At 44.9% G+C, this 16,035-nt stretch overlaps 1 protein-coding gene across 1 annotated transcript in view; it reads right to left on the bottom strand.

The window, feature by feature from the left end:
• Nucleotides 1-16,035, bottom strand: part of LOC126278548 (protein cornichon homolog 4-like) — an 80,012-nt gene that overhangs the window by 45,887 nt on the left and 18,090 nt on the right. Inside the window, exon 3 of the mRNA XM_049978730.1 lies at nucleotides 3,504-3,616. Coding sequence (XP_049834687.1) covers nucleotides 3,504-3,616 — 113 coding nt within the window. The remainder of the gene's footprint in view (nucleotides 1-3,503; nucleotides 3,617-16,035) is intronic.

Raw genomic sequence — 16,035 nt, 5'->3', positions numbered from 1 at the left:
GAAGAAAAATGGTTGGCGATGCACACCAGCGGCACAGGGTAAGGCCAGGTGAGAGTATTAAATGGCAATGCCATTGAAAAGGATCTCCAAGTCGGAGAAGGAGAAGACTGTGTGCTTCTGTTTGATTTCTTGGAGCCTTTCCAGGTGGCAGATGATGATTCTGATGTTTGTTGGCTAGAGGGACATAAGAAGTCATCACAGGAGTATCTCCTCTGTCCTTTCTGGCCAGCTGCTGGAGAAGCAGTTGATTCCGCTCCGTGAGGCAAAAGTTTGATGGCCTGTTGCACAGCTGGAGGGGGAGACAGGGATGCTACCATGACGATGGGCGAATTTACAACTGCGGTGCTGAATTTGAGGTTGCATGTCTACATGGCCATGTCCTTCATGGAGTGAGATGTAGCAAGACCAGTACTGTAAGTGCCAGACCATAGAACACAGTGTAACCGACTATCCAACAACTTGTGAGCGACAGGGTAAGGCACTTTTTCCTTTACCCTGATCTCCTGGACAGCCTACTCATCGAGATACATGGGACAATCTGCTGCATGGTTGATACTGCAATTGCTGCAGTGGGGAGAAGGATGCAGGCAATCACTGTCGTGAGCATCCCTAGCACCGGTTAATTGGTTGGGTGTTGACAGGACATTTGAGGATGGTTGTAATGATGACACTGGTAACAGCCCATCGGGTTCGGAACTTACAGTCAGACTGTGATAACTTCATAGCCTGCTTTGATCTGGGATGGAAGCAAGACTGTCAAACATCAGGAAAAGAATGCACGTGAGCATTAAAGACCCATCCACCTCTCTCATCATCTGATGGTCTCCAATGATGTCCTGATCAGGGAGATACGTTTGGATTTCTACCTCAGTCACACCACCTAGCAGCCTAGTGTAAATACCACCACATGAAGAATTCAGCATGCAATTGGCCTTGACATGAACAGAATAGCCATGAAGGAGCGAAGCTGCAAGAAGTAGTTGTGCTTGAGAACAAGAGGTTGTCTCCAAAAGCAAGTGCCAGTGCATAAGTGAGAGCAGGATTTTACAGGGCTGACAATTGCATCAACTGCTCACCTTTATGAATAACAAACAGACTTACTGTTGCAAAGAACTGACTGTCTTCAGTACATGAAACCACAAGGAACCATGGTGCATCACAGAGTGTCTTTTAATTGTGAGGTTCATTCCATTTACATTTGGTAGATGTTGACTATGAAGAAGATGATTAGCTCATTGGCAGAAAAAACCCCATGATTCCCAGTGTCTCCGATGGTGTGCTCTTCCAACTGGGGCCCTCTCAGAGGGGGGCGCAAATGCCTTAGGTGATTATTCACACCTCACAAACACCTGACAGAGAGACCAATCAGCAATTTGGGAAGGTAACAGCTCAGGAAATCACCTCTGCTTGAGCCTGGCCTGTACCAGCAGGTACATGTGAACCTTACATGTCGACCCGGGACTGGGAATTACGCGTTACCCAGTCACCTGTTACGTGTCGGACACATGGGCCGGCCTTCAGGAGTGCGCAGGGAGGAAGAAGAAAAAGAGGAACCTCAAATTCCGAAGCGGAGGAAGGATAGCAGAAGGTTTGCAAAAAAACAAAAAAGGGATGAAAAACAGTAGACAGAATGTTCTGATGTCAGCTATTGGAAATGCGGAACACGTTCCCAAAAACATCCCAGACATGTTTCCCAAGGGAGGGGAAAAAGAATAGCAAGAGGATAGACATGCAACATGGAAAGGAAAAGATGCTGCAAAGGCTGGGAGCCTGTGGTAGCCAAGCATGAACCCGCTAAAGAGCACTGAGGCCCCCTGAAGGAGTAAGCTATAGCGCATCAGGTGAAATTCTGAAATTTTACTCGGAAATGAGTGCTCACCAGTGCGAGAGGTTGCAGGTTGTGATACCTTCAACCTTAACCTACATCACCAAACAAATGGTTTCAAAAAGTCAATACCACAACTGGGGACTTCTCCCTGTCAGACAAAGGGTGAGGTGGCGCACTGGTTAGCACATTGGACTCGCATCCGAGAGGATTACAGTTCAATCCCACGTCCGGCCATCCTGATTTAGGTTATCTGTGATTTCTGTAAATTGCTTAAGGCAAATGCCGGAATGGTTCCTTTGAAATGGCACAGCCAAGTTCCATCCCCATCCTTCTCGAATCCAATGAGATCAATGACCTTGCTGGTTGGTCTCCTGCCTCAAACCTACCCAACCCAACCCAACCCAACCCAACAAAGAGAACCCTGTAGAAACACCCCCCCCCCCCCCCCTCCAATGAACAGTATTTAAAAAAAAATGGTGGAGAGCACATAAATCATGATACAATTATAATCACAACAACTGGAAGCAGCAATACATCATCAACCAACTATGGAAATCAAGCCTGTGTAACAAAAGCATGTCAACAGAATCTTTCTACTGAAGCTTTAATTTTGCAGTGAGTAGCATGTGGGGTCCTGCTCAGTCATCTCATATAGGGTGCCTAAAGGATGCTGCATTCTCAGAATGCTATACAACAATTCAAGCAAACAACATTAATAGTTTTTGTTACAGTAAAGAAGATAGACAATACTTAACTTTGTATTACAAGAACATGTCGCACGTGATTGGTGACAGGCAGTCAGTCAATGTCTTTCTCTATATACTATGTTGATCCAAGCAATGGGTATGGCTCACTAATAAGTGCCATCTTAGTGCACTCCTAGTGGTGGTCTAGTACTGTGTGGCTGAGGCTGGCAGGAGTGGCACTTATATTCTCCTCATATAGAGGCCACTCCTGTCGTGGTGCGGTCCTAGCCAGCAAGCTATTGGCTGACGTCATCTCACAGCCTTCTCTGCTCTTCTGTTCTTCATCTTCATGCCACCACTTTTTGTTAGGCCGAAACATAGTATACGTTCATCTACACCGTATTACAAAATTTACATTAAAAATATTTCAGAAGTTCTGCAGCTTGTACATCATGATGTACAAAGATGTTCAGTGCCAGATGTAATTATAGTTACTATCACTGATAATTGAAATAGTAAAATAAAACAGTAATGTCCTAACACTGAGGAAACAACACAAACTTTGAACACAAAAAAAATCCTCTTTTCATTTCTTCTTTTGATACACAAGAAAAAATATAGGATTCATACTACCAACAAGAAAGTCATTGGAGTAGAAGCACTAAATTAGCTTTGAAAAAGAGTGGGCTGTGGTATGACAGGTGCAGCTATGGCATGGTGCAAAATCCTTGAAAACTTAACAGAGGTACGGCATTGGTGGCATTTCAGTTCTATGAGTGTCAAATTGCCTATTGGTACAATATGAAAGGTCAAAGCACATCAACATTGCAACTTCACGGGAATCTCAAGTTTTAAAACAGCAACAAAGACAGTGATGTATTCGTACATGTTAGTCAACATAATAGAGATCATTATGATTCCTATACCTTACACATCATCATATCTCACAGAACAAAGTTTTCTTTATTTCTCAAATTGCATATACTTACTCCCAAACAAACCAGCCTGTTATGGGAACATTCATCAGGAAAAGACCCCAATGGCCATGCAGCAAAAGTAAGACTTCAATAAACAGCTGTGCTACAATTTTTGGAATAGTCCACTGGAAAGATGAAACACACACATCAGTTGCAAATAAGTACTTAACAAACAAACAGAACATCAATTATGGTGAAACAAAACAGAAGAAAAAATAGAACAGAATTATTAGTGCTCATGTTAATCTGCATTACCAAATAAGGTCAGATATTTATGGTTTATTATTATTATTATTCAATATAGTGCTACATTAAAGTAGTTGGAAATGAAATATGGATACAGTTTCACAGTGATGTAGGTGAGGTTTTGTTTAAGGCAGTATTTATTTAGTTATTTGACCTAGAGCAGTATACAGTGACCACAAAAAGCTTCATCAGGATATTAGGATAGAGACAGGAATAAAATTTATCTTAATTGTGAATTCCATGACTATTACCTTAATTATTCCTGAAGTCATTGAAAATTTTTACCATATGATTACTCTAATTGTTATTAATATCACTATATTCTTTTATAATACATAACAATATGTAACTTGCAAGCCTTGAATACATCCACTTTGCTGAAAGATGTTTTTTGCTATCTGATTAAGAATAACGCACAATAACAGTGGGACCAATGAGTGAGAGAGAGAGAGAGAGAGAGAGAGAGAGAGAGAGAGAGAGAGATGAACTCAGTTAAACATCTGAACAAAGATACAAAGAAAAAGTGGGGAGAACTAATTAACAACTAAATGGAGATTGGGGTGTGGGGATAGCAACGGAAATGAAATTATTGTCAAGAAAATCAAACCATAAGAAAGGAAATATTAACAAATGGAATCAAGATTTTAGCAGATAATGTGCAAAGTTTCCCACACAAATGAAAATGCAAAGCACTCACAGCCATGGAAATAACAATGAAAGACAAAGTCAAACAATGGAAACTCCAGGTAAGAATATCAACCTTGTTGGAAAAGACAGATTGTTACTTACCATGACATAACAGGCGTGATTAAAATGCCAATGGCATTCTGATCTGAGCTGCAGGAGTTGGTGGTCCTGTGTGTGTGAGGTGTGCTTGCTTGTGTGAATGAATGGTGTGTGTTTCCTTTTTTCCAATGAAGGCTGGAGCCAAAAGCTTATGTAAGTGTCTTTCGACTGTACCTGTCTGTTATCTTTACGGTAAGTAGCAATATATCTTTTTCTACATTACAACAAAAAACAAGAATTTTGTGTCTCCATTTATTGATGGTGTTAGCCCTTCTCTACATAACTCATCCTTCATCTCATGGATTTCATTTTCAAGAAGTCACAGTGTGTACCATGTTATCACTTGTTTATCATACCTCATCATCCTTAACTACCAATCTAGTGATTCCAAAATCAGCATAGAACTACAAGCATAAAACAGAGACAAAAACAGTGTGATAAGTTAACATACTATCAAACTAATAAGTAACTGTAGGCAGAAATCAGAAATTTACTAGAATTTCTTCAATAAGTTACTTAAGCTTTAGCAAATTACCCTACATATTTTTATTGATAAGCGCTGTCACAAATATGGGATAGGACGGGCACGGGAACAGGAATTATCAATCCTCTGCCTAGTTTGATGTGACCTGCCACAGCTTCCTCTCCTGTGCCAACCTCTCCATCTCAGATTAACACTGCACCCAACATCCTCAACTGTTTGTTGGACATAATTCAATTTCTGCCTTTCTCTGACAGTTTTTAACCTCTAACCTACACTCTAGTACCATGGAAGTTATTTCTGTTCTTAACCCATGTCCTAGCATCCTGTCACTTCTTCTTGTGTTTTCTAAGTAGTTCCTTCTTTGTGGATTCCCCAGAGAACCTTCTCGTTTCTTATATTCTCAGTCCACTTACATTTCAACATTTTTCTATAGCACTGCGTCTTTCTGGTTTCTCCACAGTCCATCATTCACTTCCATTCCATGCTGTGTTCCAAACGTACATTCCCAGAAGTTTCTTCCCCAACACAGGCATTTGTTAGTCCACTCATAACACAAATAAAGGCTAAAATTATAAGAGGGCCATCCACAAGCTGCACTTGTGCATGGTATAGATCAGATGTTAACAATGTATGTATATGGAGGCAGCCAATGGATGGATAGTAACGAATAGCCAAAGATCAATTTTTAACCAGATCTTCATGGGGAGATATACGAATTATTCACATTATGTCGATGGCATTTTTCAAATTCTGCTATTTCGATCTATCAGCATTTCCATTATTGATATACAGTACAACTTTTTAAACTGAAATGGTTATTACTGAATTCATTTGAAATATGAAATCTCAATTGAGTTGACAGACTGAACTGTAACATAGCCCAACATCTAGGTTTAATTGGAAGATGACGCACTGTTTGAGAGATGTCTAAGCCAACAAATGTGAAGATGAGATGTTGTTTGTGGTAACAGACTGGTCTTCATGCCACTGGTTTTACAAATTGCTGCTCCACCATCTGACTTTAAAAGTTCTATTGTGACTGGCATTACCAACACACATTTCAATGTAAGAGCGTGGGCAGTGCCTCTTACAGTTTTAAGCAAATGAAAATAATTCTTCTGGTTTCATAAAATGAATACCAGTACATTACTACAATGGAGAAATATAAATAAAAGCTACCTACCATCTTTAAGTGAAGTGTTGACTGGGAGACAGGTATACAGGAAGTAGTGATGACAACTGGGATATGAAACTTATTTATTCTTCAGTGCAGAACAGTAGTTTACACACATACACACAGATACACTCTTTTGGTGTGCAATGCAAGAAAAGAGCTTTCTGAAAAGACTTTTAGCTTGCTTTTAGATACAGAAACTTAAAGAGAGATACATACTGGACACGACAGAATGGAATGACAAAAAATTCCACAATGCATTTCAAGTGGTAGTATTCACACAGACTGTCAACTGAGTGCAATGTGATAGAATGTTACAAGCAAGGTTTCTCTGGAACAAGGTTTTGTTGCTGACACAGTCTGCTAGCATTAGAAGTTCATCTTTTCTTCCTATACTAATTCGTGTGTCTCTGGAGCCTGTTCGGACTATCAACAGATAGGGTTTCATTAGGCATGGCTTACACCTAGACAGGACTGGGAAGGAAAGATGGGTACAGCTGATTCATGAAAGTACAGAGGGTGGATCTCGGGCCACACATGGTCAAATACCTGTTATGTGCATGAAAAGTAGGTCTTCTTTAGGATAAATCCAGACAACAGGTTCCCCTACCTAAAGAGTATCTCCAGCAGTTTAAAAAATAGTGAAACAATCTCTCACAAGACAGATTTGAACACTTCAAATATCAGACATACCAGATGTCACAAAGACAAACAAACCACTGGAAAGAGTAACATGGGGCATTTCACAGACTTAACAACTCTCCAACGAGACATGCAATCAATAAAAAATAAAATACAACAATTAGAAGTTGAGCTCCGATCTTTGAAGTGCAAAGTAGTTTGTGTTACTGAGCACTGGTGTAGAGACACAGAAATCCAACATGTAGTATTATCATTGTATGAAAGGGCAAACTCTTACTGCAGAACTGCTTCAAGGGATGGGGGATCATGCATTTATATCAGAAAAGGAACACAGTTCAAATCAAGACATGAGCTCAGTACAGTAAGTGAAGACAAGCACTTTGAAATATCAGCTATTGAATGAACAGGGCTTGTTATTACCAAGAGATTAATCATTTTGTGTTTGTATAGATCTTCCAGTGGTAGTGGTGGACACTTTTTTTTCAATAAATTAACAGAAGTTCTAGATCAAGACTCAAGTACAAAGTCAACATAATTCTGTGTGGGGACATTAACAGCAACACTAATATCATAAATGAATCCAGCAGCACACTCACAAACATCCTTCAAAGTTTTGGCATATCCCTATTGTTCAATAGTGCAACAAGGGTTACTACAATGACTGCATCAGTAATTGACCATGTGATCACAAATATGGACATGGAAAATTTTGATGTAGCTGTAAAAGATCTTGGACAATCAGATCATCTATGTCAAATAACAACAGTAAAATCAGGCATCGAATCATTCCCAAAACTACAAGGCTAGAAACGACATCCATTAAAAAGGAAAATAAAAGATTTTTCAAAAGAATTAGCAAAACAAAGCTGGGATGAAGTGTATAACGAACCCAATGTGAATATCAAATTCTATAAATTCTCCACATTATTTAAATTGAACTTTGAAAAGACATTTCCAAAAGTGTGCATGCCTGTATCAACATCTCACAAAAACAGATGGATAACAGCAGGTGCTAAGAAGACCTCCCAAACACTTAAATAATTCAGTTAAATTAAAGAGAGTTGTCATGATCCAGAATTCTTAAGTTTCTATTATACATAGAAAAAGATCTATAGGAAGGTGCCGATTGCTGCAAAAAAGTAATTTAATGACAAAACAATATATAATGCACAGAATAAAAATGGCTCTGAGCACTATGGGACTCAACTGCTGTGGTCATCAGTCCCCTAGACCTTAGAACTACTTAAACCTAACTAACCTAAGGACATCACACACATCCATGCCCGAGGCAGGATTCGAACCTGCGATCGTAGCAGTTGCATGGTTCCGGACTGCGCGAAGCAAAGCAGTCTGGGATGTTATAAAAAAGGAAATGCGGGGAGGCAAAATAATGCAGAATAACATAATGCTAAGGTATATCTAAAAACAAAGATGATGTAACTTACCAAACGAAAGCATTGGTACGTTGATAGAGAAACAAACAAACACAAACACAAAAATAAAATTCAAGCTTTCACAACCCACGGTTGCTTCATCTGGAAAGAGGGAAGCAGAGGGAAAGATGAAAGGATGTGGGTTTTAAGGGAGAGTGTGTGTGTTTGAGGTTTACGGGCGCTAAACAGCGTGGTCATCAGCGCCCAAACGCATAAAAACAGGAACACATGCAGTGAAGGGACTAAGACGAACAGCGAACAAGGAGAACAGCTAAAAGACACAGACCTGATGCAGTTCCAAATCCTCACATACAGAGGCAAAACAAGAGGAGAAGGAACACACTAAAAAAGGAAAGGAAACACAAGGAAATGAGAACGGAAATTGAAGGGAAATAAGGAGGTAATCGCGACTGACGGACCTCTTACCTAAAACCTGGGTGAGCCAGTCACCCAGCAGCACATTAAAACCCTCTCCCTAAAATCCAAGGCAACAAATTGGACAGGACACAAGACCGTAAGACCTTAACCACAGTCGTTGCGTCGTCTTGCAAAATAGAGGGCAAATCCAGTGGCAAAGAAACCACTGCCCTCTGGTCAGAGAATAAAAGACAGTCAAGTAAAACGTGGCGGACAGTAATCTGGACGCCACAAGCACTGCAGATTGGGGGGTCCTCCCGCCAGAGTAGAAAACCATGCGTTAAGGGACTGTGCCCGATGCGAAGGCGAGTCAGGAGAACCTCATCCCGCCTGCACGGTTGGTAGGACATACGCCATGGCCGCGTGGTGGCCTTGACCAGACACAGCTTATTTCCACCGACTGCCAGCCACTCCTCTTCCCACTGAAGCATAACACGAAAACACGGGAGGGAGGTAACAGCATGGAGGGGGACGGCACACTCAACAATGTGAAGGAGGGAACATGCATCTTTGACAGCAACATCCACCAGCTCATTTCCCCTAATACCCATGTGCCCTGGCACCCAGCAGAAAGAAACCTCCTTCTCCTGCCATTGCAGGTGGAATAGGGCATCATGGATGTTCTGGACTACCGTATCCGCTGGGTACAAGTGTTGCATGGTCTGAAGGGCACTCAGGGAGTCAGAACAGATGAGAAACTTAAGACTAGGAACACATCTCATGTCCTCCAATGCTCGCAAGATCGCAAACAATTCGGCATCAAAGATGGTAAATGCCGCAGGAAGATGTAACTTGACGACTCGATCAGGGAAAACAGAAAACAACAGCACAACCAACAGAGTCCCCCTGTTTAGAGCCATCTGTAAATACTGGTACATGGTCGGGATGCTGGCGTAAAATATCGGAAAATAAGGAGGTAAAAACAAATGCAGGAGTGCAGCTCCTCCGGTACTCCGACAAGTCTAAAAGGACACTGGGCCTCTGGAGCAACCAGGGAGGCAGGCGAGTAAAACCTTGTCGTTGGGGGGCCACACGCTCCACACCAAGGGACTCAAGCAAATGCTTGACACGAATCCCAAATGGTCTCGTTGCCCTGGGACGACTGGAAAAGAGACGCTCCATAGGCGGTCGGACAATGGTAGGGTATGCAGGGGAGGTAGGACAGGCAAGGAATTGACACACCCATTGCACCATGAGGAGTTTCCACCGGATGGCAAGCGGCGGTTCCCCTGCCTCAGCACACAGGCTGGGGATGGAACTGGTACAGAAGGCATCAGTTGCCAGCCTGATACCCTCATGGTGTATTGCATCAAGAATCTTCAGATATGAAGGCCTCGCTGACCCATACACGGTGCAACCATAGTCAAGAAGCGATTGGACAAAAGCCCTATAAAACTGCAGCAGACGAGTCCGATCTGCTCCCCACGACCGATGGCTCAGACACTTCAAAATATTCAGTGCCTTCAGGGCCCGCACCTTGAGGTCTTTCTAAGGTGAGGCAACCACGAGAACCTGGAATCAAAAGTGAGGCCCAGGAACCTCACAGTGTCTCTAAAAGGAATAACGGTGTCCCTCAGACACAATTCAGGGCAGGTAAAAAGACGTTGAGAACGATTAAAATGAACACACACACACATTTGTCTGCACAAAAGGTAAAACCCGTCTTCACAGTCCATGCCTCTAAGTGCTTTATCGTAAGCTGCAACTGCCAACTAGCAGTGACAAGACTGGAGGAAGAACAGAAAACAGCAAAATCGTCCACAAACAAGGAGCATTGGGCAGGACTCCGGATAGTGGACGTGATACTGTTAATGGCGACGGCAAAGAGGGTGACACTTAAAATGCTTCCCTGAGGAACACCATTTTCCTGCATGTACAAATCAGATAGCACATTAGCAACCCGATATCGAAAGAGGTGATGGGAAAGAAAGGGCCAAATGAAGATGGGGAGACGGCCACGAAAGCCCCACTCATTGAGTTGATTGAGGATAAGTCAGTGCCAAGTAGTGTCATATGCCTTATTAATATCAAAGAATACACCTAGGCAATGCTGGGTACGTAGGAAGGCCTGCTGGATGGCCTCCTCAAGCAGGGTCAAGTTGTCTACAGTTGAACGACATCTCCGAAAGCCACACTGAGAGGGGCTAAGGAGCTGCCTGGTCCCGAGTAGCCAAACCAGGCGACAGTTGACCATGCGTTCCAACGTCTTCCCGACACAGCTCGTCAAGGCAATACTTCGATAACTACTGGGATGCGTTCGGTCCTTCCCTGGTTTGAGGAGGGAAATCAAAATCGCCTCCCGCCACGAGTCAGGATACGTGCCGGATAACCACATCATATTAAAACAATTCAGGAGAACTTCCTTGGAAGGCAGCAACAAGTGCTGCAGCATGCTGTATCGGATCTGATCATGACCAGGCGCAGTATCATGAGCCACAGACAGCGCCGAATCCAGTTCCCACATTGTGAAGGGGCGGTTGTAGAGTTCAGAATTTGGAGACCGGAAGTCCACGTGACCCCTCTCGATGGCAGTGCGGTAGCGGCAGAAATCTGGATCACAGTTAATAGTGGCGGTAGATTCCACAAAATGCTTGGCCAGTGTCTGGGCTATGTCTCTCGGCGCCGTGAGGAGACATCCCTGATGCGGCAATGCCATGACAGGTAGGTGGCTGCGTTTCCCGGAAATCGTCCTGATGGCTTCCCATACTTTCGTAGAACTAGTGGAGCGGGAGAAGGAGTTCAAGAATGATTGCCATGACCGTCGTTTGTTCTCTTTAATCACTCGCCACGCTTTGGCCCTTGCCACCCGAAAGGCCACAAGATTGTCAGCTGAAGGACAGCACTTGAAGCGGTGCAGATCTGCACGGTGGGCTCGGATGGCTGAGCGGCACTCAGCGGTCCACCAAGGGACAGGACGCATCTTGGGATAACCGGTTGACCGTGGGTTTGACAATTCAGCAGCATGGGAGATCACGGCTGTAACATGGTCTACCCATTCGTGGACGCTGGCAGGGTGTTCCAAAACAGCCAGTTGGCTGAAAAGTGTCCAGTCAGCTCTGCAGAGGTGCCACCGGGCGGGCACTGGTAATGCCACAGCCTCATCCAGGAGGCGAATCCAAATGGGGAAGTGGTCACTAGAATGGAGGTCAGGGGCAACCTCCCACAGAGCAGAATCCGCGAGTGCTGGAGAGCAAAAGGAAAGGTCAATAGCTGATGACAACCCGGAAGCAGTACAGAAATGAGTGGGAGCACCAGAGTTGAGGATGCACAGTTCTTCAGACATCATGAGGCTTTCCAGAATGCGACCCCTGGGGCAAGTAGTCGAAGAGCCCCATAAGACATTATGAGCATTGAAATCCCCCAGAAGAAGAAGCGGGCAGGGGAGTTGGCTAATAAGGTCTGTGAGAGACTCAGAGTCTATTGCATCCTGAGGCGGTAAATAAACTGAACAGACTGTGAGCCTCCGACCCACAACAAGGTTAACTGCAACTGCTTGCAAGTCTGTAACGAGATGGAGCTCAGATGAGTGGTGCATCTCATGGACAAAAACAGCAACACCACCCTTTGCCCTTTCCCCCGTCAGATCATCTATTCGATATACGGTATAGCCCCGTAAAGAAGGAGCATCAGCAGCCCTAAAATGTGTCTCTTGGAGACATAAGCACAAAGGGCACTCTTGTACAAGGAGTTGTAATTCAGCCACATGCGTCCTGAACCCATTCAGGTTCCACTGTAATATGGAAGCCAGTGATCAGGGTGGCTGAACTTTCACCCTGCCTCTGTGCTTTGGAGGAGAGCCCGTACTGGCCGGAGATTTATTCCTGGGGCGAGAAGAATGCCCCTGGTCGACATCAAAGTCCATCAGCTCCGATGACGACCCAGGGAGATGTCAGACAGTACGATGGCCTCATCATCGGACCGACCCTGACTAGTCTCCTCAGGTGGCAAAACCTTCACTTTCGGCGTCTTTGTCTTGGGGGGCTTTTAATGCAGAGCCTTGTCAACAGGTGGAGCTTTACTCGCCGTGGCAGAAGGCGCCATATGGGGAGAGGCAGGAAGTACCCCAATGTCAGCAACCACGGCCTTGTCCGAAGTTGCACGGAGACCACAGGTTTCAAAACAACCGCAGCAGCACAAGTACACTGGCAAACGCAGGTATTAGTGTTAACACTAGCAACCTCCGTTTGCGTAGCAACAGTGGCCATTTGTAGCAGTTTTTTCAGAGCGGAAGCGAAAGATGTCGTACACATGAGGTTGCATGGCCTTAAAGAGCTTCTTGGCCTCACCATAGGGGATGCGCTTAGATGTTTTAATCTCCTGTACCTTCCGTTCTTCGAGATAGACGGGGCAGATCCGGCTCCAGACAGGGTGACTCCCAGAGCAATTCATGAACTTCACAGGCGATGAACAATCGGCTCCTTCATGGGCAGGCTGACCACATTTACCAGAAGTGGCTATCCCATTGCACCTCAACGTAGTATGCACAAAGTGCTGACATTTAAAACAGCGCATTGGGTTGGGGAAATATGGCCGAACTGGCAAAACGTAAGAACCCCGCTTTAACATGTTCTGGGAGTCTTGGGCAACTGAACGTGAGAATAAACAAGTCGGATTTGACTAGGCCTTCATCTACTCGTTTCATAATATGCTGCACGTCACTTTGTCAGCCCACTCAGATTTTAACTCGTCTGTGGGGATATCCACCAAGTACCTACATGTCACAACACCCTTACTATAGTTCAACGTGGAGTGGAGCTCGGTCTTGATAGCGTACTCTCCAAGACAGGTTTCTTTCAAAAGAGAAGTGACTTGACGGGAACTAGAAGTCTCAACTAACAGAGTACCATTGCGAGTCGCTTAACAGATTTGAGTGTACCTGCAATTCCCTCAAGACCCTTGTGGATGTAAAAGGGAGAAACCCTCTCAAAGCTACCCTCCTTACGTTTAATAATCAAAAACACATTCTGATTATCAGCATGTGCTCTGTTACGACAGTCTGATAAATCTCTAACAACACCAGGCGCTGGAGGACTCGCAGCATGAAGTCGCTTTTTCGATGGGGTGTGTTTTCCTACCAGTGGTCCACCCAAGCCACTGGTAGGGGGAAATGTAGAGGTCAAAGGGTCCATTGCGGTCCCCGAGCAGCTAGGGAACTAAAGGTCTGCTCAGACAGAGCCCTGCGTGCCTGAGTAAGCCTAATACAACTGGGTTGCAGCAGGTGCCCCAGAGGTTGCCCGCTTACGACTGTTCCACCCCAACAGCCATGAATCTTATAGGCGCGGAGCACACCGTAAGATTGAGTTTTTTTTTTTTTTTTAGAGAGGTTGGCCTTCCTCGCAATCCAGGCAGTCAAGCCAAGCCAAGATTACCATTCCCCGCAGCACACAACATTCCACTGCCGCACCATATGGTGGTCGCTAAAGCATGTCCGGGGGTTACGGTGACAGGAGACTGGCGGCGCTCACCAGTCCCCAGCTCAGGACCCCGAGGTCGCCAAGCCCATTCTCAGCAATTGAATGCTGAACCCCTGGGGGCTTTAAGGGAGAGGGTAAGGACTCATTCCAATCCCGGGAGTGGAAAGGGGGGAAAAGGGACAGGTATACAATCGCACACGCACGCACACACACATCCATCCGCACATATACAGACACAAGCAGACATATGTAAAGGCAAAGAGTTTGGGCAGAGATGTCAATCGAGGTGGAAGTACAGAGGCAAAGATGTTGTTGAATGACAGGTGAGGTATGAGCGGCGGCAACTTGAAATTAGTGGAGGTTGAGGCCTGGTGGGTAACGGGAAGAGAGGATATACTGAAGGGCAAGTTCCCATCTCCGGAGTTCTGATAGGTTGGTATTAGTGGGAAGTAATCAGATAACCCAGATGGTTTAACACTGTGTCAAGATGTTCTGGCCGTGCACCAAGGCATGTTTAGCCGCAGGGTGATCCTCATTAACCTGTCTGCCAGTGTCCATTCATGCGAATGGACAGTTTGTTGCTGGTCATTCCCACATAGAAAGCTTCACAGTGTAGGCAGGTCAGGTGGTAAATCACATGGGTGCTTTCACACGTGGCACTGCCTTTGATCATGTACACCTTCCTGGTTACAGGACTGGAGTAGGTGGTGGTGGGAAGGTGCATGGGATAGGTTTTACACCGGGGGCGGTTACAAGGGTAGGAGCCAGAGGGTACGGAAGGTGGTTTGGGGATTTCATAGGGATGAACCAAGAGGTTACGAAGGTTAGGTGGAAGGCAGAAAGACACTCTTGGTGGAGTGGGGAGGATAACATGAAGGATGGATCTCACTTCAGGGCAGGATTTGAGGAAGTCTTATGCCTGATGGAGAGCCACATTCAGAGTCTGATGCAGTCCTGGAAAGTAACCTGTCACAAGTGGGGCACTTTTGGGGTTCTTTGTGGGAGGTTCTGGGTTTGAGGAGATGAGGAAGTGGCTCTGGTTACTTGCTTCTGTACCAGCTCAGGAGGGTAGTTGTGGGATGCGAAAGCTCTTTTCAGGTTTATGGTATAATGGTTCAGGGATTCAGGACTGGAACAGATTCGTTTGCCATGAAGATCTAGGGTGTAGGGAAGGGATCGTTTGATGTGGAATGGGTGGCAGCTGTCATAATGGAGGTACTGTTGCTTGTTGGTGGGTTTGATGTGGACGGACGTGTGAAGCTGGCCATTTGACAGATGGAGGTCAACATCAAGGAAAGTGGCATGGGATTTGGAGTAGGGCCAGGTGAATCTGATGGAACCAAAGGAGTTGAGGTTGGAGAGGAAATTCTGGAGTTGTTCTTCACTGTGAGTACAGATCATGAAGATATCATCAATGAATCTGTACCAAACTTTGGGTTGGCAGACCTGGGTAACCAAGAAGGCTTCTTCTAAGCGGCCCAGAAATAGGTTGGCGTACGAGAGGGCCATCCTGGTACCCATGGCTGTTCTCTTTAATTGTTGGTATGTCTGGCCTTCGAAAGTGGAAGTTGTGAGTCAGGATGAAGCTGGCTAAGGTAATGAGGAAAGAGGTTTTAGGTAGGGTGGCAGGTGATCTGCGTGAAAGGAAGTGCTCCATCGCAGAGAGGCCCTGGACATGGGGAATATTTGTGTATAAGGAATTGACATCAATGGTTACAAGGATGGTTTCCGGGGGTAACAGATTGGGTAAGGATTCCTGGCATTCGATAAAGTGGTTGGTGTCTTTGATGAAGGATGGGAGACTGCATGTTATGGGCTGAAGGTGTTGATCTACGTAGGCAGAGATACGTTCTGTGGGGGCTTGGTAACCAGCTACTATCGGGCAGCCAGGATGATTGGGTTTGTGAATTTTAGGAAGTAGATAGAAGGTAGGGGTGCGGGGTGTCGG

This window comes from Schistocerca gregaria, chromosome 6 (genome assembly GCF_023897955.1).
Source record: "Schistocerca gregaria isolate iqSchGreg1 chromosome 6, iqSchGreg1.2, whole genome shotgun sequence".
In the NCBI taxonomy this organism is placed as follows: Eukaryota; Metazoa; Arthropoda; class Insecta; order Orthoptera; family Acrididae; genus Schistocerca; species Schistocerca gregaria.
The sequence above is the reverse complement of the archived record's forward strand: the minus strand, read 5'-3'. Positions and strand labels throughout refer to the sequence as shown.